This window comes from Colias croceus, chromosome 23 (assembly GCF_905220415.1).
Source record: "Colias croceus chromosome 23, ilColCroc2.1".
Classification (NCBI taxonomy): Eukaryota; Metazoa; Arthropoda; class Insecta; order Lepidoptera; family Pieridae; genus Colias; species Colias croceus.
The window spans coordinates 1778817-1801448 of NC_059559.1; the positions used below are offsets into that span (position 1 = coordinate 1778817).

Below are 22632 nucleotides of genomic sequence, written 5' to 3' on the forward strand. Positions count from 1 at the left end.
TTTTTATACTATGTAGTGTTGATGATAGTGATGATTACTGGATGGATGCCTGTGAATGAGTTTAGGGTCAACTCACACCAAAAGAGCGGCGAAGCGCAGCGCAGCGCGGCGAAGCGCGGAGTAGCGGATGCCCGCGACTTCTTGAGCATTCCAGCGACTTCTCGAGCAGTCGCGGGAATCCGCGCGCCTTCCCGCGATGAATAACACGGGTCGCTCTTTGCGCAGTTCGAATGCTCGCGCGCACAGACGCGTGCGGGGAGCGGGCGCGAGGGGCGGGATATTGCCAGCGGCCGCTCGCGAATGCTCGAGCATTCTCTGGAATTCCCGCGACTTCTCGCGCAGTCGCACGGTCCGTCCGCTGGAATTCCACGGAATTCCAGCGGCGCCGCGGGCATCCGCGCGACTCGTTCGAGCTTCTCATGCGATAATGAGTATTATAGTAATGAAAATAAAGTTAAAATTCATATGACACGGAAACTGCGCTCCGCTTCGCCGCGCTTCGACGCTCTTTTGGTGTGAGTTGACCCTAGCGTAATCAGTGGCAGGAGTGCGTGTCCACACTTTGATTAATGTTTTATTTATAGCAAAATTGAAACAAGGAACTACGTTTATCTATACTAATATTATAAAGCTGAAGAGTTTGTTTATTTGTTTGTTTTTTTGAACGCGCTAATCTCAGGAACTACTGAGTCCGATCTGAAAAATTCTTTCGGTGTTAGATAGCTCATTTATCGAGGAAGGCTATAGGCTATAATATATCACCACGCTAAGATCAACAGGAGCGGAGTAATGCGAGTGAAACCGCGGGGAACAGCTAGTAACATTATAAGCTTCGTAACGCGGTTTCACCCGCGTAATTGAGTTATTCCTATTTATCCTCAGGTTCCTATGGGAATATCAGAACAGGAAAGAGGTAACTTAGGCTACTAAGTTACTCATTATAAGATCAGCTATCTCTCACTGAAAGTCCCGTCAAAATAGGTCCAGCCGTTCCAGAGATTTATTAGCCATGCCACGCTTTCGCAACTTCTCGCAAGAAGCGCTTGACAAACTGTCGCGACAGAACTTGCTACATAGTTTACACTTGCAAGCTTCTGTCAGACAGACTGTCGGACAGTTCTTGCAGAAGTTTACTTCTGATGGAAACGCCGCCTAACGGCATCGGCAGCGCGATGAGCAGAGCGCTGAGCAGCGCGAGGAGCATAGTGTGGCCGCGGCATAAGAACAATATACAAACTGACGTAGAAGCGGTAGCTTAATAAATAATTAGTCTACTATATTACTTGCTCTGTGGTACGCGTATGCCGCATTAATCTCAGTTTAAATAATATATGTACCTATTTTAAGGGCTGATGATGATGAAGCACATAAGTTTTGTTTTTTCATATTTTGTTTATCAGAAAATACTAATGATGAATGATACATTTTTGGCTTAGCATCGTTATATTTAGTCAATTTCATTGAGCCGAATTATTTATAATAATATCATTCATCGTGATTTTAAGATGAACAACAAAAAATTAAGCAAAAAATAATAACAATGATATTAAAAATACAAAATATTTATTTATCAACGAGTGAATAAGCTAGTTCATTGATAAAATTAAAACACGCAGGGTTCCCTAGGATAATTATTAATATCTATAAGATACAAAACGGTACTTTACCTTTTAGACCACAATGTATTTGCAAGAAAATGTGCATACCTAACAAAACTGTAGATAGTATAGTTACCTACCTATAACTAAATTCTAAATGAATCTAAATGAATATTGCAGTGCATCTATAAGTAGATATCTATACATATAATAAATCTGTAGAAGGGTCAATTCTGTACATTGAAAATATTGAAAAAATAAATAGCAGGGGGTGTTACTGGATCGATACCAAACCCAAATATGTGATTAAAAAAAATTTTGTCTGTCTGTCTGTCTGTCTGTCTGTCTGTCTGTCTGTCTGTCTGTATGTGAAGGCATCACGTGAAAATTAGCGGTTCGATTTCGATGAAACTTGGTATAATTATACCTTATTATCCTGGGCGTAAAATAGGATACTTTTTATCCTGGAAAAATACGTAGAAAAAAATTAATCTTAATTTTTCAGTTTTATCCATAGACGTTGTTCCGTAGAACCGCGAACACACGTTGCGTATTATTATAGGCCTAGCCGTATTTGGGAATTGGGTCCAATAGATATTTATAAGATTTTATTGTCAGTACCTACTCAAAATGGAGAAATAAACCATCCACGCGAAGACCGACATCCGCGCGGACGGAGTCGCGGGCGGAAGCTAGTATTATAAAAAAAAAATGAAATCCGTTTTCCTTGGTCACGGCCTCACGCGTGAACGGGTGGACCGATTCCGACAATTATTTTTTTATTATATTCCTTGAAGTACGATGATAGTTATTATGGAGAGAAAACGTAAATATGTAACACGGGTGAAACCGGGGCGGACCGCTTTGGACCGATTTGTAGGTATTTGAGCATATAATTATTACGGATAAAACCTTGGTAACTAACCGAATTATATTCATCAATTTTTTTACCCATATTCGGGTAATATTTTCAAATAGTAAAAAATATGCTTAATACGGAACACTATCAAACTTTTAGATAAGCATTGATTTAATGCAAATCATTAATAGTACACAACTTATTTTTAGATATTTCTTATCAGCAATACGATGATATATATATATATATATATATATATATACATATATAACGCACGAGCCAAAACAAAATACTTCAATCTTGTAAACACAGTTGTCACAAACGAGACATGAGTTTTAAAAACAAAGTCGTCTTAGTTACTGGAGCAAGCTCCGGAATCGGCGCAGCTACAGCCGTAGAATTCACTAAAGAAGGTGCTAAAGTAGCCATCGTTGGCAGAAATGAAGAAAGACTGCAAACAGTTTCTGACCATTGTGAAAAACTGGGATCCAAGCCCCTGCTCATTATTGCAGACATTGCTAACGATGACGAAGCAAAACGCATGATACAAAAAGTCATTGACGGCTATGGCCAGCTTGATGTTTTAGTGAACAACGCCGGACTAGCCAAATATGGATCCATTTTAGACGCAAAAATAGTTGAAGCCTACGATAGCATAATGAACGTGAATCTTCGAGCGCAGATCAACATAACAGTACTTGCCACACCACATCTCATTAAAACTAAAGGTAATATCGTGAATATATCAAGTGTTGGTGGAACTTTGGTGCCGAGACAAGCTTCCAAAACTCCGTACTATATTTCCAAAGCGGCTCTGAATCATTTCACACGCTGTGCGGCTTTGGAACTAGCAAGCAAAGGCGTAAGAGTGAACGCGGTGAGCCCCGGACCAGTAAAAACAGAATTTTTTGTTAACAGCGGTGTGAGTGTAAGTACATTCAAAGTTGAGGACATGGCAAAGAATATGCCGCTACAGAGAATATCAGATCCGATAGAAGTTGCACACCTTATCCTATTTCTGGCCAGTGATAAGGCGGTTGGGATTACAGGCTCCGAATTTCTTGCTGACAATGGTTACCTATTAGCTTATTTAGAAAATAAATAAATGTGCAGTTAGATAGTTAAAAGTGTTTGTGTGTTGATATTGAAATTATATAAAAAAATCTCTATGCTAAAAAGATATTTTACTTTACACATTTCTGTTGTAAGTTTGATAATTAAAGCAGTGTGTGTAAATAACAACTGGACCCGTGGTCCTCGATCATTTACGTAACAAAAAATATTGTTGAGTAGATACTGGCTATACGTTATTACTATGTATTAGGCTTTATGCGGGATTTCCGCGATTTCCTTTTACTTCTCGAGCGAAGCCGCGGGTGGAAAGGTAGTAAATAATACATCATAATATTACGGTACATAAGTGAGAGTTTGTGAATTTTCGAATTGTAGAATTATTTTACCAATAAAAAGCCAGAGTGACAAGTCTATATTTTATTTTCTTAAATTATTATTAATATTTTTACCTTTCTCCCCAAGATTGCCATAGGGTATAATATGTCGCCGTCGTCGAATCTGCTATTTGATTGAATGACTAGCGCGTTCATTAAATGACGATTGTAGCAGACCTGGATATTTCACTGGACCAATCCAAACACAGGCGCATGTGGAGGGGCAAAAAAGAGGAGGGGCTTTTTCAATTACCTATACAATCTTAAATTTTTATCGAACACGAACAGCAAACAAGACTTACTAACAAATTTATTGTCATCATCTAAGAACTTCCAGTGATCAAGTATTGCGATTTTAATTTTAATGTCTACACTCTACTATATATTAATCAAAAAAACTCTACGTGTTATAACATATAAGCGATCTTACCCCTATTAGTCGTAAAAACACACATAAAAAACATATTTCAGTGACCAAAATATAGTAAATACTTTAAGTTAGTAAATAACCTAGCATCATAGACCATTGTTACAAAAAAAAAGATGAACGTCAGTGACGTTTGACATTGACGGACACTTCAACTTTCAAACTCAACTTCACATTTTCACGTGGTGAACTCGCTTGTAATTTGTAAATAGTGCAAATTATACTTTATTTTTATAAATAATGAGTGTATAAAAGAATATAAAAATGTTACTGAAAGAGGAGAAAACATTTGACTTCTTTGTTAGCAGCCGAATTGGCTCATTCAAACGTAAGTACATAAAATATGCACAAATTATATGCGTGCGATTTCGATTGCGAACTGCACTTCACCACGCACTTCACTAATAAAGTTTTAAGAATAAATAAGTATTATTATCATGTTAGCTTACAGCCTTTATAATATCCAATGGTCTATTTCCTCCACAGATATTAAATACCACACAGACGTAGCTAAAAACAATAAAAAATGTATCGAAAACCTGGTAGATGTAAAAACTTTACAAAAAGATGACACAATCACCTGTATGGAATGGGGCAACAAGGAACAGACAGAAATACTTATTGGAAAGAGGAATCAAAAGGTATTATTAATATATGTTTACATTTATCACCTCCATGTTGAAAATCTATCCCAAAATAAAATCTATCCTGTGTGTTAATCCAAGTTTCCCTCTATATGTGTGCTTAATTTCATTTTAATCGGTTCAGTAGTATTTGCGTGAGTCAGTAACAAACACACACACACACATAATACTAGTAGGATAACTCATAAAAATCATTAACTCTTTCAGATTGAAACATACAGCACAGAGAAAGGCTTCACAAGCACAGAGACAATAGATTTTGGATCTGGCGACATTGTAGGCCTCGGTCGCTATAAACGACGTCTCATTGCTGGTGTTGCTAGCGGCGTGGTCAAAATTTGGGGGAAAAAGGAAGATACTCTGGTTGAAACTGGCGGGAAAATAGATAGAATGAAGGTGTGGAGCGATGGAAATGTATTTGCAACTGGTAAGATCTTTGAAACTTGTCAAAATGCAATTTTACACAGATAAATGCTTCAATAAATTTAAAAATTCCTCTAAAAGTTACATATTCAACCTGTAACTTAAACCATGACTTATGTCTACGCATCTAGCTGCCCACCGCCTCAACGCGCTGCGCCGTCCTCGCATTGTATAGAATCACTTTCCTGTTTGACCATGCTCTGATTTTATTGTCACGATTATTTCTGATTAAATCAGCTTCCTATGTAATGTGCAGTTTACTTATTTATCATCAACTTCGTAAATCACTTAAACAATAAAATTATTATTATTTATTCAACAAGTGATAACTGCGTTAAAAACAAACAACTTCAAACTTGCACTTGCAACATTTACAAATACAGACAAAAAAGCTCATAAAATAAAAACTACTGGGCCTATTCGAATAAAATTTTGTATGGGACAAATTCGACACCATCCCGCATCGAACAATAAAAGAATCACGTAAATCGGTTCAGAAACCTCGGAGTAAGGGTTCATACGCACTATGCGGGTAGCCGTCCGGCTGACCGCAAGCACAATTATGTACGTAATATTCATTTCTATGCGCACTGCGATGCGGCTACCCGCAGACCGCTCCGGTTGCTCGGAGAGCTGCGGCCCGAGTGACGGCCAGCCGGACGGTTGCTATACGCACTGTGCGGTTCAGTCTGCGGCTGCCCGCCATTGAGTGAGTGTGTGCACGTGGTTGCAAAATGCTTGCTCTCATCTCGTGTTTGCAAATAAGGATGCACCCAGTACTTCTTTCTTTGCTTTTCTTCTATACGTAACGTGTGTAAATGTAGTAAATAGCTGCAACTTCTTCCATTTCCATCTTTGAAATGGATCGACATGACCGCAAATCGCAACGGTTCTTCAACCGCACTATGCGGGTAGCCGCATTGCGGGTAGCCGTCCGGCTGACCGCATTCGCAACCGCATCCTGCGGTCAGCCGGACGGCTACCCGCAATGCGGCTACCCACATAGTGCGTATGAACCCTAATCGGTGTACATACATAAAAAAAACATACCGGCCGAATTGATAACCTCCTCCTTTTTTTGAAGTCGGTTAAAAATAAACGTCTAGTCTCATATGTAATACCCACAAAATTATCTACCATTTTAAATATGTTTTTCCAGGTGGCGAAGAGAACGATTTAAAACTATGGCGTATAGGTGAAACAGCGCCTATATTTATAGCTAAGAATCTGCCGCACGACTGGCTGCAACTACGGAGGCCTGTGTGGGTCACCGATTTAACGTTCCTCGAGGAGAATTTGCTTGCGGTCTGCTCAAGACATGGTTATGTTAGGTTTGTATCAGGTTCTTAATATAGTGTTATTTTTCTGATCCTATATAACTTTATTTTCTTGTTACTGTATTGTATTCTTATACTGACGACGAAACTTTGTTTTCTTTTAATAAAAGAATATTTTCCATAATACCTGCGACATAATTGGAAAAAAATTCACTATCGCGCGTTGCGATAGGTGGCTAGAAAGAAAAAATGAAAAGGAAAAGTTGTACATAACGACACCTTTTGCTATGGTTGTGAGCCTTGCGGCGTTGCGCGTGTTTCTCTGTCTCTCTGTCTCTCTCTCTCTCTCTACCTCAAGTTTTTTTTATACATACACTTCCCCTCCATATTATTATTTTTATTCTCTCTTATTATGTATTGCCTGACCCTGCAAATATTGTTTTGCCCGTTACATATCACTTGTCCTAGATTTAATTATTGATTAGTATTTGTTGTTAGTTTAGTTACATTTTTCAGTTTCTCAAATCACAAATTCATATTCATAAACTTAATGGTAATAAATATATTTTCCATAATTATAACAGGTTATACGACACGCGGGTACAACGCAGGCCGATTTGCAATGTGGATACAAAAGGCATGGCCGCTACATGCATAGCTAACGGTTTTGACGAGAGGTAAGTAAATTAAACATATATGTAAAAAAAAAATTGGTTGCCTGTAAAGTCGGTATACGGGCGAAAGTTTTACGTGACAACGACTTTTTATGTCTGTCTCTCTCGCTCTTAGGCGGGCTAACCATGCCCGAGTGGAAGGGACGCGTGCCTCTCACTCGCTCTCATTGTGAGCGCATAACGTGAGCGGAGCGTAACGCAGTTTCTTGAAGTGTCACCCGGCAAACCATTTTATAAGACGTTGTCACGTCAAAAAATGTGTGCGTGTACTAGTGTACACACGTAAGAAGTGAAACTTATTTATTTTTCAAAAAATTATTTACTATAATATGCAACTTTACAGAAATACGTCGAATCACGCGTGGTAGGGATAAGAATTTTTTTCCAACCCCGATAAAAAAGTTTCACTTCAAAAAATATTGATCACGCATATTGTATGAATTGTGGTTACACAAAATATATTATATCTACACTAATATTATAAAGAGGAAAACTTTGTTTGTTTGACCACGGGCGAAGCCGGGGCGGACCGCTAGTCTGTTATAATTTAACTATTCAAACTCAAACTCAAACATTCATTTATTCAATTAGACTACTATTTAGTAGCACTTTCGAATCGTCATTACATAAGTATTTTTAACATTTACCACCGATTCGGAAAGCAGTATCTATGGAGAAGAATCGGCAAGAAACTCCATAGTTGCTCTTTTAAAATCATGTCAATATTACATAATATGTAACTTATATCTAACTTATACATAATATATCATAATATGCCAAAGAACTGCCCTGTGGTTTTTACGCGACAACCCTCCATGGGTCTTTATAACACATTCAATATCATATTCAACACAAATCACAAATTGATTTGCTAACATTTTGCTGAATTTACAATTTGTATTTGAAAACAATAAATAATACACTTACCTAGTAGCCTACTATCTATTAGCCAGACTTTCTAACCAAAACTATTTTATGTTCTTTGCAATCATCTTTTGCTTCCATGCTATCAATAATATTAGTATTAATCGTATAGGAGGTAGCAACGTTGACAAGTGAGCATTTTAGTATAGTTGGTTCGTTGATATGCTGTTCCTCTTGCTATTTCGGTTAGAGTCCGGGCCGTCTGGCTGGTCGCAGTGGTTGCGTTTATTAGTGCGCATCTTATCTGCACAGGAAAATATCCTTAATTTATCAGACATACATTTTTTATTGCAAGACGTTTTTTTCGTTGTTAAATAGGTGCCAGACGCAATTTTTTATTTAAAATAATTAAAATGTCATCGAAATAAGTGAAATTCTATCAAGATGAGTCCCCGTGAAGGATAAGTAATCACTGTGTAACTTATACTATATATAATATTCATTTTACTATTTACAATTTTTTTGCAACAATCTACCATGGTGCTTTCTTTTCCCAACGAACCTCAAATAGGACGTTAATGTAAACTTGATAAAAACCAGATATCATCAAGAAATTAAAGACTTTTTAACGGATTTTAAACGCGTTTTATTCATTATATTATATTCCCGAGTCTTTAATTTCTAAATGTATAATACTCGCGTAAAATCAAACACTAGAAAATACAAATATCATCAAATTCATATTTATACCCAAAAGTGTAATAAATATGAAACCATATATTAAAAATGTTAGTTTACTAATTATTCAATATAAGTATTAAAAAAGGATAATATAATATAAATAATAAAGTTAATACTTACCTTTTAAGCGGACTCATCTTGATAGAATTTCACGTATTTCGATGACATTTTAATTATTTTAATAAAAAATTGCGTCTGGCACCTATTTAACAACGAAAAAAACGTCTTGCAATAAAAAATTTATGTCTGATGGATCTATCTAAAGGCAAAAGATTAAAAATTACGCGTTAAAAAATGACTTTAAATTAAGGATATTTTCCTGTGCAGATAAGATGCGCACTAATAAACGCAACCACTACCGCCAGCCAGACAGCCCGGACTCTAACCAAAATAGCAAGAGAAACAGCATATCAAAAACCCAACTATACTAAAATGACTTTTTTTTAAACGTTGGTAGCTCCCGTACCATAATAAATAAATAGTCCCTATTATTAACTAGCTGCTACTACATATTTACTGTGTTAACAGCCTTATTGTAATAAGTTCAACGAGATTGTATAATGTATGCTTGATTTTTTAATAAATATTTTTTACTTTTACTTTTTTTTTACTTGCTATAGTAGACGTTTTTCTGCCTTATTGCCCCTTTTTCGTGTTTTGTCTCGTAACATTAAAAAATTGAGTTTAGCTTATCAACATTTGGCGAATCATTTTTATTGTATCGATATAATCCATACTAATATTACAAATGCGAAAGTAACTCTGTCTGTCTGTCTGTTACTCAATCACGCCTAAACTACTGAAGCAATTTTCATGAAATTTGGTATGGAGATATTTTGATACCTGAGAAAGGACATAGGCTACTTTTTATCCAGGGAAAATGACGCAATCCCGGAAATCCTACGGGAACGGGAACTATGCGGGTTTTTCTTTGACTGCGCGGGCGAAGCCGCGGGCGGAAACCTAGTATCAAATAATTATTTATATATTATTTCGATTTTCAGGCAAGTCCTAGTAGGTTTCGGTCGGGGCCAACTCCACCAAGTGGATTTCCGTCACACGCGTCTCGATAAAGGCTACAAGGGCGCAGCCGGGGCTATAACTAGTATAGCTGTGTGTGATAAAATGGTGATCAGTACCAGCCTGGATAGACATATCCGGGTGCACGAACATAGCAGCAAGAATTGTGTTTATAGGGTAAGTTTGTATTGTGATTTGTATAAAATATGTGTTTTTGTCATGATAAATGTGTGTATTGCTCTTGTTTTTATTTGTATATGTAACATGTTTGAAATAACAATTTATATTATACATACTAGCTTTCCACCCGCAGCATCGCCCGCGCAGTCAAAGAAAAACCCGCATAGTTCCCGTTCCCGTGGGATTTCCGGGATAAACCCTATCCTATGTCCTTTCTCGGGTATCAAAATATCTATATACTAAATTTCATGCAAATTGGTTCAGTAGTTAAGGCGTGATTGAGTAACAGACAGACAGACAGAGTTACTTTCGCATTTATAATATTAGTATGGATATTAATGATTACATAACAAGCAACACATCCTCTAGGCTCTAAGTATGTATAGAAAGCACTCGCTATCAATATTATTTAAAAAATGTGTCGTGATTTTTTTTTAATCTCTCTTTCTACCAAAAGCTAAAATCAACCCTCTTCCCTTCTCTGTTAGGCATCTTTTACTTATTAAATTTTCAGCCCAACATTGTTCCCTCTTATCTTATACTTTAAGAGAGCGTATTCTTTCCTAAAAGGCCGGCAACACACTCCCAATGTCCCTGGCATTGTGGGTGCTCATGGGTGACGCTGAACGCTTACCATCAGGCGTTGCGTCTGCTCTGTTGCCTCCTCTCATTAAAAAAAATACTAGCTGTTCCGCGCGGTTTCACCCGCATTGCTCCGCTCCTGTTGGTCCGAGCGTGATGATACATAAGCTTCCTCGATAAACGGGCTATCTTGTTAGATAAAAAGAAAGATTCCGAAAGAATTTTTCAAATCTGATTAGTAGTTTCTGAGATTAGCGCGTTCAAACAAACAAACAAACTCTTCAGCTTTATAATATTAGTATAGATATTCCATACTTATTATATCTTATTTTTCTTTTTACAGCAATACCTAACCTCGAAACTTACTAAAGTCCTAGTGCAGACAGCGACATCTACACCTTTGCAAAACTCTTCTGAAGATGTAAAGGAAGAGGAACAAGAGATTACTATAAAAGATGACGATTTGGATGAGATCTTTGAAAATATGGAAACTGTTGGGTAAGTAAATGCATGTGGCTTTGTGCGTAAGCCGTAAAGTATATTATGGAGGAAAAAACCCGCTAATAGCGATATTATAACTTACTAGCTTACCGCCCGCGGCTTCGCCCGCTTTATCTAAAACATAATAAATTATATACCTTTCTGTTGAATCACTATTAAACAAAACTGCATCAAAATCCGTTGCGTAGTTTTAAAGATTTAATCATACAAAGGGACATAGGGACAGAGAAAGCGACTTTGTTTTATACTATGTAGTAAAGTAATCTATACAAATCAAAATTTAACCGGTGCGGGAAGTGTAAAAACATTAAAAATATATAAAAAATACATACAATTTTAAGGTTCGATTTTTTTAAACTAGCTTATGTCTCGCAATGGTAGTACTAACTACTAGCTTGTTTTTTTTTTAATCTAATATATATTATAAAGGCGAAAGTTTGTAAGTATGGATGTATGGATGTTTGTCACTCTTTCACGTTAAAACTACTGAACCGATTACAATGAAATTTAGCACACATATAGAGGGTAACTTGGATTAACACATAGGATAGTTTTTATCCCGGAAATCCCACGGGAACGGGAACTATGCGGGTTTTCCTTTGAAAACGCGGGCGAAGCCGCGGGCGGAAATCTAGTATAGCATATTTCTTACCGATTATTTTCATTACTCATCAAAATATGAAGTGAAAGCGACAGACAGAAACTTAGTTTTATTTTCATACGCAAATTTTTAAAGGCGAAAATTATCTTTCTCGTGATTTTTTCCGCAGGCGAATCCGCGAGACATGTGCAGTTCTAGTATTTTATAGGGTTTGATTTTACGCGAGTATTATACATTTAGAAATTAAAGACTTTTTAACGGATTTTAAACTGACAGTCAGTCTCAGTCTCCCCGTGACCACGCTCGCTGTAAAGTATTCGAAACGTCGGGAAAATAATATAATGAATAAATCGCGTTTAAAATCCGTTAAAAAGTCTTTAATTTCTAAATGTGCATTGTGCAGTTCTATATAAATTATAATTAATTTTGTTGTTTTAAACCTTTTTTTTTTCTTTACAGAATAAAAACACCGCGCAAGAAGCATTTGGAAGAAGACACAGAAGTCGAAGCGAAGAAATGCAAACCCTCTACAGAAGGTAGTACGGAAGTAACGAGCGGAGAAGATGCGATCGTCAAACTTCTGCGAAGCACAGAAAAGCAGAAGAGAAGATTGGAGAAGAAGAAGCGGGAGAAGAAAGCGAAGAGCGTGTTTCATAATGCGTAATAAATGTTTTGAATTTAATAAGTGTTTTATTTTGATGAAATACTCCTGGGGCCTTAGACAAAGTAACAATTACAAAACGATAACGAAGTTAGAAATCGCAAAAATGTATGGGATTGACATACGCCGCGTTAGATCACGTGGTCTATCTAATGTCAATCCCATACATTTTTGCGATTTCTAACTTCGTTATCGTTTTGTAATTGTTACTTTGTCTAAGGCCCCTGATGTAGTCTAGTGATTATTTCCCCACAGATGAAATACAGTTTATAGAGAGGAGCAGATATTTTTTTTTTAAATAATGTTTGAAAAGTTATTGAATCAATATTAAAACTTTACATTAGCTTGCATTAGACACACAAATTGGCATATTATTTTACACAGATATACCCATTACATTAAAAATAAATAAAATCATCTCTAAGTATTTGGTTCTCACAACATTAATAGGTTACAAAACTTTAATTATATTACACAAAGTACAGTAGAGGATAACGTTGTGAGAAACTGGTGCCTGAAATAGACTATATAGAAGTCTGAGGTAAATAAGAAATAGAAATAGAAATCGTTTTATTTGCCACCATGTAACTCTTAGTAATTAATACACAAAACAGAAAAAAAAACATAGTAATGGAGGCAAAAAGGACTCCCCGTCAGCAAAGCAGCAACCATTACTTAAAATGTATTGCTGCACTGATTTTCAGAGGAGACCACGTGACTGTACAGATGCAATGATTCAGTATTAAATGATACATATAATCATGTAATAGGTTACTGATATTCTCGCTTTTTTCCGCGGGTACGTCTACAATTATTGAAACCGCGCAGCACAGCAAGTTTTTAATTATTTTTGTCAGATAGACCATAAAATAATAATAGTTTAAAAAAACTAAAAAACACGCTTTTTATAGAAAACCGAACTAAAAAATAGAAAATTTTATCAAATTAGTGTATTGTCATCGGTCTTCAATAAATCTACTAAGTTTGAACGAAATCTGGCCGTTTAAAGTGGGTCAAAATCGCGCCCAAAGAAGTCGGTTACAAACATACAGGTGAAGCTAATATAAAGCGTGTAAAAAGAAATCTATAACAATAATAAAATTGGAATGCCTGTTTTTAATATTGAAATAACGGCTTTTTACTGAAATGCATATACGTACTAGTACGTATGCACATAATTTTGTCTGTTTGTTCCGATTAAAATCTGTAACGGCTGCAGCCATTTTGACGAGATTTTCACTGACAGTATTTATTTATTCTTTCTTGTACATTAGGTTTAATCTTATTTTATAATATCTTAATGGATTTAAATGTACAAAAGGCGGCCTTATGGCTCTAAGCCATCTCTGCCAGGCAACCTTCAGGTAAAGGACAGAGCATAATAAAATACCAAAGGCTAGGAAGCCAAATAACTAATACTTAAATTTAAAATAATTAATTCGAAGAAAAAAAATATATATGTATTATGTAATAAATAAAAATAAAGCACAACGTCACACATCTATACTATAAAAATGAATCGCAAAATTAGTTCAGGATACATCGCCCATTTTTGCAAGTGACTACTATCAAGCTAATTTTCCGTTTGTAGCTTTATTTTGATGAGACGCCCAATAATTTCGTGTACGAAAGTCTCGATTGTGGTAGCTAACAGAGATAACAAGGATAAAAATTTTTGATTTGATGGTTCTCAAATATTTATTACTAACTGAATTTTTTTTTTGTTCAATCTCAAGATAATTACCTAAATTATTCGAAAAAATATTTGTCCTACAAAATCGATGGTTGGTTCAAAGAGTCCCCCTTTCCAAAGTGTATCGATAACGAGGTCATCATAAATGATTACTAACAAGCTGATTTTTTTGTTTTCACTTAGTTAATGTTTATATAATTCAACAGACATATTGTCCTACAAATTGCGTAATAAATATTTGAGAACCATCAAATCAAAAAAATGTATCCTTGTTATCTCTGTTAGCTACCATAATCGAGAGTTTCGTACACGAAATTATTCGGTGTCTCATCAAAATAAAGCTACAAACGGAAAATCAGCTTGATAGTAGTCACTTGCAAAAATGGGCGATGTATCCTGAACTAAATGTGTTGGTAAGCGCATAACTCGAGAACGGCTGAACCGATTCCGATAATTCTTTTTTTATTATATTTCTTGAAGTACGAGGATGGATCTTATGTAGAGAAAACGTAAACATGTACCACGGGCGAAGCCGGGGCGGACCGCTAGTAATAAATAAAAATAAATACAACGTCACACATAATTTATAAATATATAATAGGCTATATATAATTAAATAAATATATTTATAAGTATATAGGCTACTTTTTCTACTGATATTCCCACAGGAACATTAGGATTAGGAAAAAAACTCATTTACGATATACGCAGCTAGTTTAAAATAATTTAATTCCACAAAAAAAAACACAATTTATCACACGTCTCTTATTTCTCCCCCACCCCGGCGAGTGGGTTCGGGAACGCTGACCCCAGTTGATCCCACAGCATTTCGCTGTCCGCTTGTAACTCGAACGGCTGCAAGAGACGCCGGGACTTGTTCTTTATATCTGATACCGAGTTAGGGATATTTATTTTTGTAATTACAGTGAAATCCGTTTATAATGACATTGAAGGGGAATATCAAACACGTCATAATAACGTCATACAAAGCATTTTATAGTAAATAAACAATCTCCTGTTTTTGTTAGTATTTAATACAGAGAAACAAAATATAGATGCCTATACATTGAGACTCAAAAAAAACAAAAAAAAGTGGTGTCAGATATCACAATTTTCCCAAACAGAAATTAGTGTTGAAAGTTTTAGAATTCATTTCGGTCAGTATAACCGGACAATTCATTTAAAATTGGTCACAATAAACGATATGTCACTATAAAGGTGGACTTCCGACCAACGCGGCTCTATCGCAACGGCCGCAGCGTCTAAGCCGCTGCGTCACTGTCAAGCAAGACGAGGCACTAATAAATTTAGTCTCTCAACGTGCAATTTTGTACGATTTAAGTGAAACGGGCTACAAAAACCATCCTAAAAAGGATTCTATATTATTTATTTCTATATAATATCTATATTATTTATTCTATCTATATGATTCTAATAATATTTTTTTAATTGATCGGTTCATTCCTACTGTACCGCACAACCGTCAGGTATGGACTAATAACTGTGACTGACGCCGGAGTCGCGCTGCTCGGAAGCCAATCTGCGTCTAAGCCGCTGCGACAGTGACGCAGCGGCTTAGACGCTGCGGCCGTTGCGATAGAGCCGCGCTGCTCGGAAGTCAATCTGCGTCTAAGCCGCTGCGACAGTGACGCAGCGGCTTAGACGCTGCGGCCGTTGCGATAGAGCCGCGCTGCTCGGAAGTCAATCTGCGTCTAAGCCGCTGCGACAGTGACGCAGCGGCTTAGACGCTGCGGCCGTTGCGATAGAGCCGCGCTGCTCGGAAGTCAATCTGCGTCTAAGCCGCTGCGACAGTGACGCAGCGGCTTAGACGCTGCGGCCGTTGCGATAGAGCCGCGCTGCTCGGAAGTCCACCTTAAATGAAGTCATTTTATCCGACTTTTATTAGGAATTTTATATGAAAACCAAACTTTGCTGTGTAATACGCGGTATACATAATAAGCGGTTGGTCAATATAAATTATAACCGGAGTCATAATAAAAGGATTCTATACTGTATTAAGTTTCATTTGTATAAATGTTTTAAAAGAGTTAAAACATTAAGGGCTGATTTTTCAATCCTTGGTTAAAATTTATTCGTTGAATAACGTATTAAACTACCATTTCAAAAATGTATTCTAATTACCTGTATTTGACAGTTTACAAGTGAAATTTTAATATTATCGTGTACTATAAATGACAGATAAGTTTTAACCAAGGATTGAAAAATCGGCCCTAATAAAAATGTCAAATTTAATTATAAATTGTCGTTGTAAATTTTGTAAATTACATATTGACATTTTAGTTCATATTGTACTAAAATGTCAATATGAAAGTCGGGTAATTTCCCGACTCGTGTAAGCCAGCGTTTTATTATCATACATGTTAACTTTAGTAATTTGGGGCTTGATAGCACTGCGAAACCATTATTATTTTTATAGAGATAGTCAACCATTATTATTTTTATAGAGAGAGAGAGCATACGTTTTTCAGAGAACGAAATATTGAAACTAATTCAGTAATTTACTTTTTAAATGAAATAACTCGGTGATATGGGCTATATACATATTATACAGGGTGTAATCGATAAGTGTGCACAGGCCATTATTCCGTAACTATTGCAGATATCAAAAAACTTTAAACTGATATCGATGAGCCCTTTCTTTACCTACTGCGTAAAATGACAGAGATAACTTTTTTAAAATAAAACGGGAAATATCTAAAAATTTTACATAAAACACTCCTATACATTTACCTATTATGAGATATAACTATCCCAAACATGTAATATGGAAAATTTTGGTTCTTTTTTGGTTTTGTGCTTAAATTACTTTGCAAATTTTAATGAAAATTCATTTAGAAACTGTAAATAGAGTTCGATGTGGAATACAATGCTTTTCCAAAACGATGATGTCACTTGCTTTGAATACAAAATGTATGGGAAATTAAATGTATGGTAGTGTTTCATGTAAAATTTTTAGATATTTCCCGTTTTATTTTTAATAAGTTATGATAAATTGTCAAATGACAATCATCAATGAGTAAAATTACTCATTAGGTAAAAAGCTTTCGATATCAGTTTAAAGTTGTTTGATATCTGTAACAGTTATGGAATAATCACCTGCGCACACTTAACGATTACACCCTGTATACCACGGGCAAGGCCGAGGCGAAACTCTTGTCGTAAACATAACGTGATAAATGAATACACACTATTACTGCTTGTGTAAAAAGGATACAGCCCTTAGCGACATTTGGTGGTGCAGTAAAGTCGAAACGAATGCCAGTCAACTCCTTCCCAATTTGATATGCTTCCCTGTAATCACATAATTCATTACTAATAATTAATTTGATGATGAAATATTATACTGTGAATGCTTTATATGTAGCAATCACATCTCAAAAATTCTGTCCCAATTTTGATGAAACTAGCACTCATCTATAATATGCACGAGTATACCCAACAAAAAGCATCATTTTATTTCAACTTCTTGTTTCTGAGTTAAGCGTGAACAATTTATTCACGCATGAAATATATACAACTATGTTTAAAAACATTTGCAGATATACATATTGAAAATCATGAACATATGTACATCAAATTGATGAAATTTTGGAAGTTGCCTAAAAAACATGTAGTTTCTAAATGCAAAAAACTTAATCTATATTAAAATTATAAAGCTGAAGAGTTTGTTTGAACGCACTAATCTCAGGAACTATTGGTTTGATTGGAAAATTCTTTCAGTGTTATATAGCCCATTTATTGAGGAAGGCTATATAATATCATCAACCGCCTCCTGGGTACAGTGGTTGACGCGTGAGCGTATAACCGAGGGGTCCTGGGTTCGTTTCCCGGTGGAGACGAAGAAAAAATGTCTCGGTCTGGTAGGACAGAAGGCTGATCCCCTACTTGTCCCTAAAGAAAATCGATCACTGAAACAGATGTATGCATAATGCATCTGCCCCTTACCCCGCTACGGGGACACGGAACTTCACTACTTATAATATATCATCACGCTAAGGCCAACAGGAGCGGAGCAATGCGGGTAAAACCGTGGAGCACAGCTAGTTAGTAAAGAAAAACAAAACTTACTTAGCATTCTCCAGCCTGTTCTTATCGCTATCGGCTATAGTCAGTCTCGATTTGACCATCTCACACATTCTGTCCATTTCATTTGTCCTTTTGGACAATTCAGCAAGCTGCTGCGTCAATTCCTCCTGAAAAATGTATCCATAGTAATATTATAAACTAGCTTTGTAGATAACTTCACAAATTATATACCAAAAAAAATGTTCCTAGAGAACCACTTGTATCTATTAAAAATCTTCATCAAAATCTGTTGCAAAGTTTTAAATATCTAAGCATACATAAGGACGAAAGTGAGCAATATAATTATAAGTCAGGTGACTTTTTTTTATATTATGTAGTGACTAGATTTCCGCCCGCGGCTTCGCCCGCGTTTGCAAAGGAAAACTGTGGGATTTCCGGGATAAAAACTATCCTATGTGTTAATGAATGAATTAATGAATGAATCAATGAATGAATGAAAACGCTTTATTGTACACCATTACAAACAGGAAAAGACATACATATACAGAAGAGAGACATGCACAAATGGCGGTTAATCCAAGTTACCCTCTATATGTGTGCTAAATTTCATTGTAATCGGTTCAGTAGTTTTTACGTGAAAGAGTAACAAACATCCATACATCCATACAAACTTTCGCATTTATAATATTAGTAGGATGTGAAACTGTATTTGTTTGTTTGCCTCCCATGATTCAATGGAATTATTTTACGACTAGCGGTCCGCCCCGGCTTTGCCCGTGGTACATATTTCGCAATAAAAGGTAGCCTATGTTCTTTCTCAGGGTCTAAAGATTATCTGTGCCAAATTTCACCAAAATCGGTCCAGTATTTTATATATGTGCCAAATTTCATCAAAATCGGTCCAGTCATATATGCATGAAAACCATACATTCATACAAACCTTTCCTCTTTATATTAGTATGGATAGAGTAGTTAAAAGGCTAGAGGGTGACAAAGGCTTTTTACAGCAGGGAAGCATCTGATTCACATGGGAAACATAATGGGAGCTAATATAATATAAGAACTGAAAACTTAATAATATCTTTGTTATAGCCAACTTGCTTAATCAGCTGTTATATTAAAAGCCTAGCCTCTTTATTAACTGCCTGAATATTTTAAGCTTTTTCATAGCTTCTATCGCGGGACTTGAGCGCGGGGACCGAATCGAGAAATTCCTTAACGAAAAATCCTCACGCTTCCCACTCCGACGGGCGGAGGTGTGGCTTGAAGCCTGAAGGCATAGCATGCAATAGCTTTACCGCGGCAGTCCTCGAGTGTCACACGTCGTTTTTTTTTTTCTATAACATTAACTACTTGCCTGGGCAAATGATTAAAACTTAGATCCTCTACACACTGTTACAAATATTTTAAATGAATCAAGTATGTACCTTTACAGAAATAATGAAATATTTAATTAAGAAGTATTACTCACATTTAATTTTGATTCCTGTGCAATTTTGTGTTCTTTTTCAAACCTTTTTTTACATTCTTTCATTTGTTTTTGATCCTTATCAATTATATCTGCAAAAGAAAACAAAGTTACACGACCATAATTGAGAGAAAATAGAAGAGAGATGTGTAAGTGCAACTGCAAATATGAAAATAAAATATTGTTATAAGTTTATTTTCCTCTCACCGTCGATTCTTTTTAGTACAGCATCTATTCCCTGCATAATTTCTGATAGCCATGGTTCCATTGCAGTTTCAGAGGTCATTTTGTTATTATTTCTGCACTAACTAAAATTAATCAAGCAACAAAATTAACTTCGCGTCTTTTCAATATAAATTCAAACACAACGTTCAAATGTTCAAATTTCATCAAAAATAATTGAAATGACAAAGACAACCACAGATTACACAAAATAAACTGCCAACCACAGAAACCAAAAAGTACAGAATAAATATGAGTTAAGCAAAGTTCCCATTGATAGTACTTCGCTGTTGCCATGTTATAAAATTATTTAATGACAAGTACTAAAGCAGTTACCATCTCAGAGCAATAAACCTAGTTACCATGATAGTACGTCATGCATATTTTGCATTTGACGGATGTTGGTGATTTGATATTGTTATAAGTTGTTATTTTTATTGATTTTGTGATTATAAGCGTATGGAAGAGATGTGGACAAGAAATAAACTACTCCTTGGATGTGGAGATATGAAGATGAAAACCTAATTTATTTACAATAAAGCCTATTGAGTATGGCTTTTAAAAAACGCACAATTTAAATGTCTAGTCATTATTATTTACAATGCCCAAGTGCAGCTTTAAAGATTGCAGAAATGTAACATCGAAAACATTAAAGAAAGATGGGATATCTTACTTTCGGTTAGTATATTTATTAATACGAATATTTTTGCGAAAAAACAATGTTTTTATGGAAATAAATGTTCAGAGTTTAATTTGAAATAAAAATAATGAAGATATGCATTATTTCCTTTATGGAATTCAGCTTTCCCCGTGACCCTATACAGTGCGGAAAATGGTTGACGGTGGTATGCAGTCAAAGAGGAGAACCAACATACAAAATAAACAAATCCAGTGTAGTATGCTCCGAACATTTTGCTGATAAGGATATGTATGAAACACACACGGGGATAAAACGACTTCACAAGTCTGCTTGCCCAAAAAAATGTGTAAGGCCATCTCATAATCTTTTATTTCATTAATATTATTTTTTTTGGGTTGGTATTGTAGTTGGTTTAACTAATATGCATATACACCTGTTCAACTTCGTATATGATGTGATACCTTTTGATGACTGTTTACTACCAAATAATATAATAATTAATACTATCGTACAGCACCAATGTATTACATGGAGTTTGAATAGTTAGTTTGTTTTGGCGAAATTGCAAATATTTTTTTCATAGCCAAAAAGTGGATACTTGTTTATGTAATTTTAAAAGATATTTTATGTTTTATACTGTTAGGTGAATGATGATGAAAAGCCAAAGAAGAGCTTTGTAGAAAGGGTTGCCGTTAAAAGTTCCAGTGAATCGGAATCGTTGGAGAATGAAGCTATACCTCGTTGTCCAAAGGTACTGAAATCGAAATCTATATCATTATCATGATTTGATTTTTGAAGTGAAACTTCTTTAGGCGCGTTAAGAATAAACATTCAGCGTCATGGCAATATCGTCACGTCATGAGTAGGGCGACGAATTCTATTCTTTGAATTTTTCCATAGAAGTTTCACTTCTGACACGTATGCTCGGCACACACGCTCTTTTTGTTGTTTGTTTGTCATGATTTCCATAAAAATTACTGGAATGCATTAAAATAAATTGCTTATAACTCACTGAACAATTTCTTTAATGGGAAATAAGTGACTTGCCTTTTCTGGCTTGACAGACAATTTGCTCCCTACAATATCGAAGTTAGCTTTTACTTATTAACCTCTACACCGTGAAACATAATTATGATCAAAATTATTATCTTCCAGTGTTTACTAAAATAACTGTTTTTTGCAGCTTTTGATTGTAGATGATTATACTCAGATAGACAACGTTGATGTCGCATCCACAGCGTCATCAGAATCGGCTAGTGACAGTGCTCACTTGCGCCTCCTCAAGCGTGAACGCACGAAATTAAAAAAAAAATTGACGTCAAAAGACAAAGAAATTGAAAGTATCTTAAAAAAGAACCATAAAATTATCAAAAAAACTGAATCTCTGAGGACAGCACTGAAGTTGTTGAGAAGACGGTTGTATTTTATAATAAGAAATAAAGTTAAAGCAGCTGCAGCTGGTGCTCAAAATGCAAGCAAGTGATCAGAATGTTTTTTTTATAGTACTTTGTTATTTTTATGTATATTCCATGACTTTTAAGTGAAATAAAACTGGGATTTATAAACGCTTTGACTTAATATTCATTATCATCATCATCATCAGTACAGCCCATAATCCACTACGCTGGCTAAGTGCGGGTTGGTAGATGTCACATGTCGTCGAAATTTTGACTCTTTGAATGTCAGTTTCCTCAAGATGTTTTCCTTCACCGTTTGAACAGTGGTAATGTTATAACATGCACGGTTAAATTTAAAAATCTATTTATTTCCTTTACTCTCGCCTGGTCTCGAACCCCCGACTTATTTATTTGATGTAGAGGTCTTCACCACCGAGTCAACACTGTCCTTGTTTTCCAATTACAGCACTAGAGCGCATTATGCGGCATAATGCTTAACGTTGAATGTTTCAACTACAGCAACGCTTCGCACAATCGAGCACTCTTAAAAGTAATGCGCGTGATGCGTGCAATCGATGCCAACTCAGTGACGGAATTTTAATTTTTCCCCTTTAAATTCGGCATTGTGCGCCACTGAGTCGCATTATGCTCTAATATGCTCTGTA

General features: G+C 35.8%; 4 protein-coding genes across 4 annotated transcripts; 3 read left to right on the plus strand and 1 right to left on the minus strand.

Moving 5' to 3' along the window:
- Positions 1-2770: 2770 nt before the first annotated feature.
- On the plus strand, positions 2771-3939 carry LOC123702340 (3-oxoacyl-[acyl-carrier-protein] reductase FabG-like). The gene has a single exon (XM_045650059.1). It carries the CDS (start codon positions 2786-2788, stop codon positions 3560-3562), a length of 777 nt encoding a protein of 258 aa, XP_045506015.1. The 5' UTR covers positions 2771-2785; the 3' UTR covers positions 3563-3939.
- A 562-nt stretch (positions 3940-4501) lies between these two features.
- Positions 4502-12521, plus strand: LOC123702338 (WD repeat-containing protein 74). The gene is made up of 8 exons (XM_045650058.1): positions 4502-4660; positions 4819-4973; positions 5184-5403; positions 6559-6730; positions 7261-7353; positions 9960-10152; positions 11081-11235; positions 12299-12521. Exons 1-8 carry the CDS (start codon positions 4597-4599, stop codon positions 12501-12503), a joined length of 1257 nt encoding a protein of 418 aa, XP_045506014.1. The 5' UTR covers positions 4502-4596; the 3' UTR covers positions 12504-12521.
- Positions 12522-14888: 2367 nt separating this feature from the next.
- Positions 14889-20131, minus strand: LOC123702317. The gene is made up of 5 exons (XM_045650036.1): positions 19916-20131; positions 19712-19800; positions 18283-18407; positions 17429-17505; positions 14889-15080 (listed from the first exon to the last, which is right to left on the minus strand). The coding sequence occupies exons 1-5, from the start codon at positions 19992-19994 to the stop codon at positions 14959-14961; spliced, it is 492 nt and encodes a 163-aa protein (XP_045505992.1). The 5' UTR covers positions 19995-20131; the 3' UTR covers positions 14889-14958.
- A 230-nt stretch (positions 20132-20361) lies between these two features.
- Positions 20362-22138, plus strand: LOC123702273. The gene is made up of 4 exons (XM_045649967.1): positions 20362-20608; positions 20733-20916; positions 21214-21321; positions 21754-22138. The coding sequence occupies exons 1-4, from the start codon at positions 20532-20534 to the stop codon at positions 22051-22053; spliced, it is 669 nt and encodes a 222-aa protein (XP_045505923.1). The 5' UTR covers positions 20362-20531; the 3' UTR covers positions 22054-22138.
- The last annotated feature ends 494 nt before the right edge of the window (positions 22139-22632 follow it).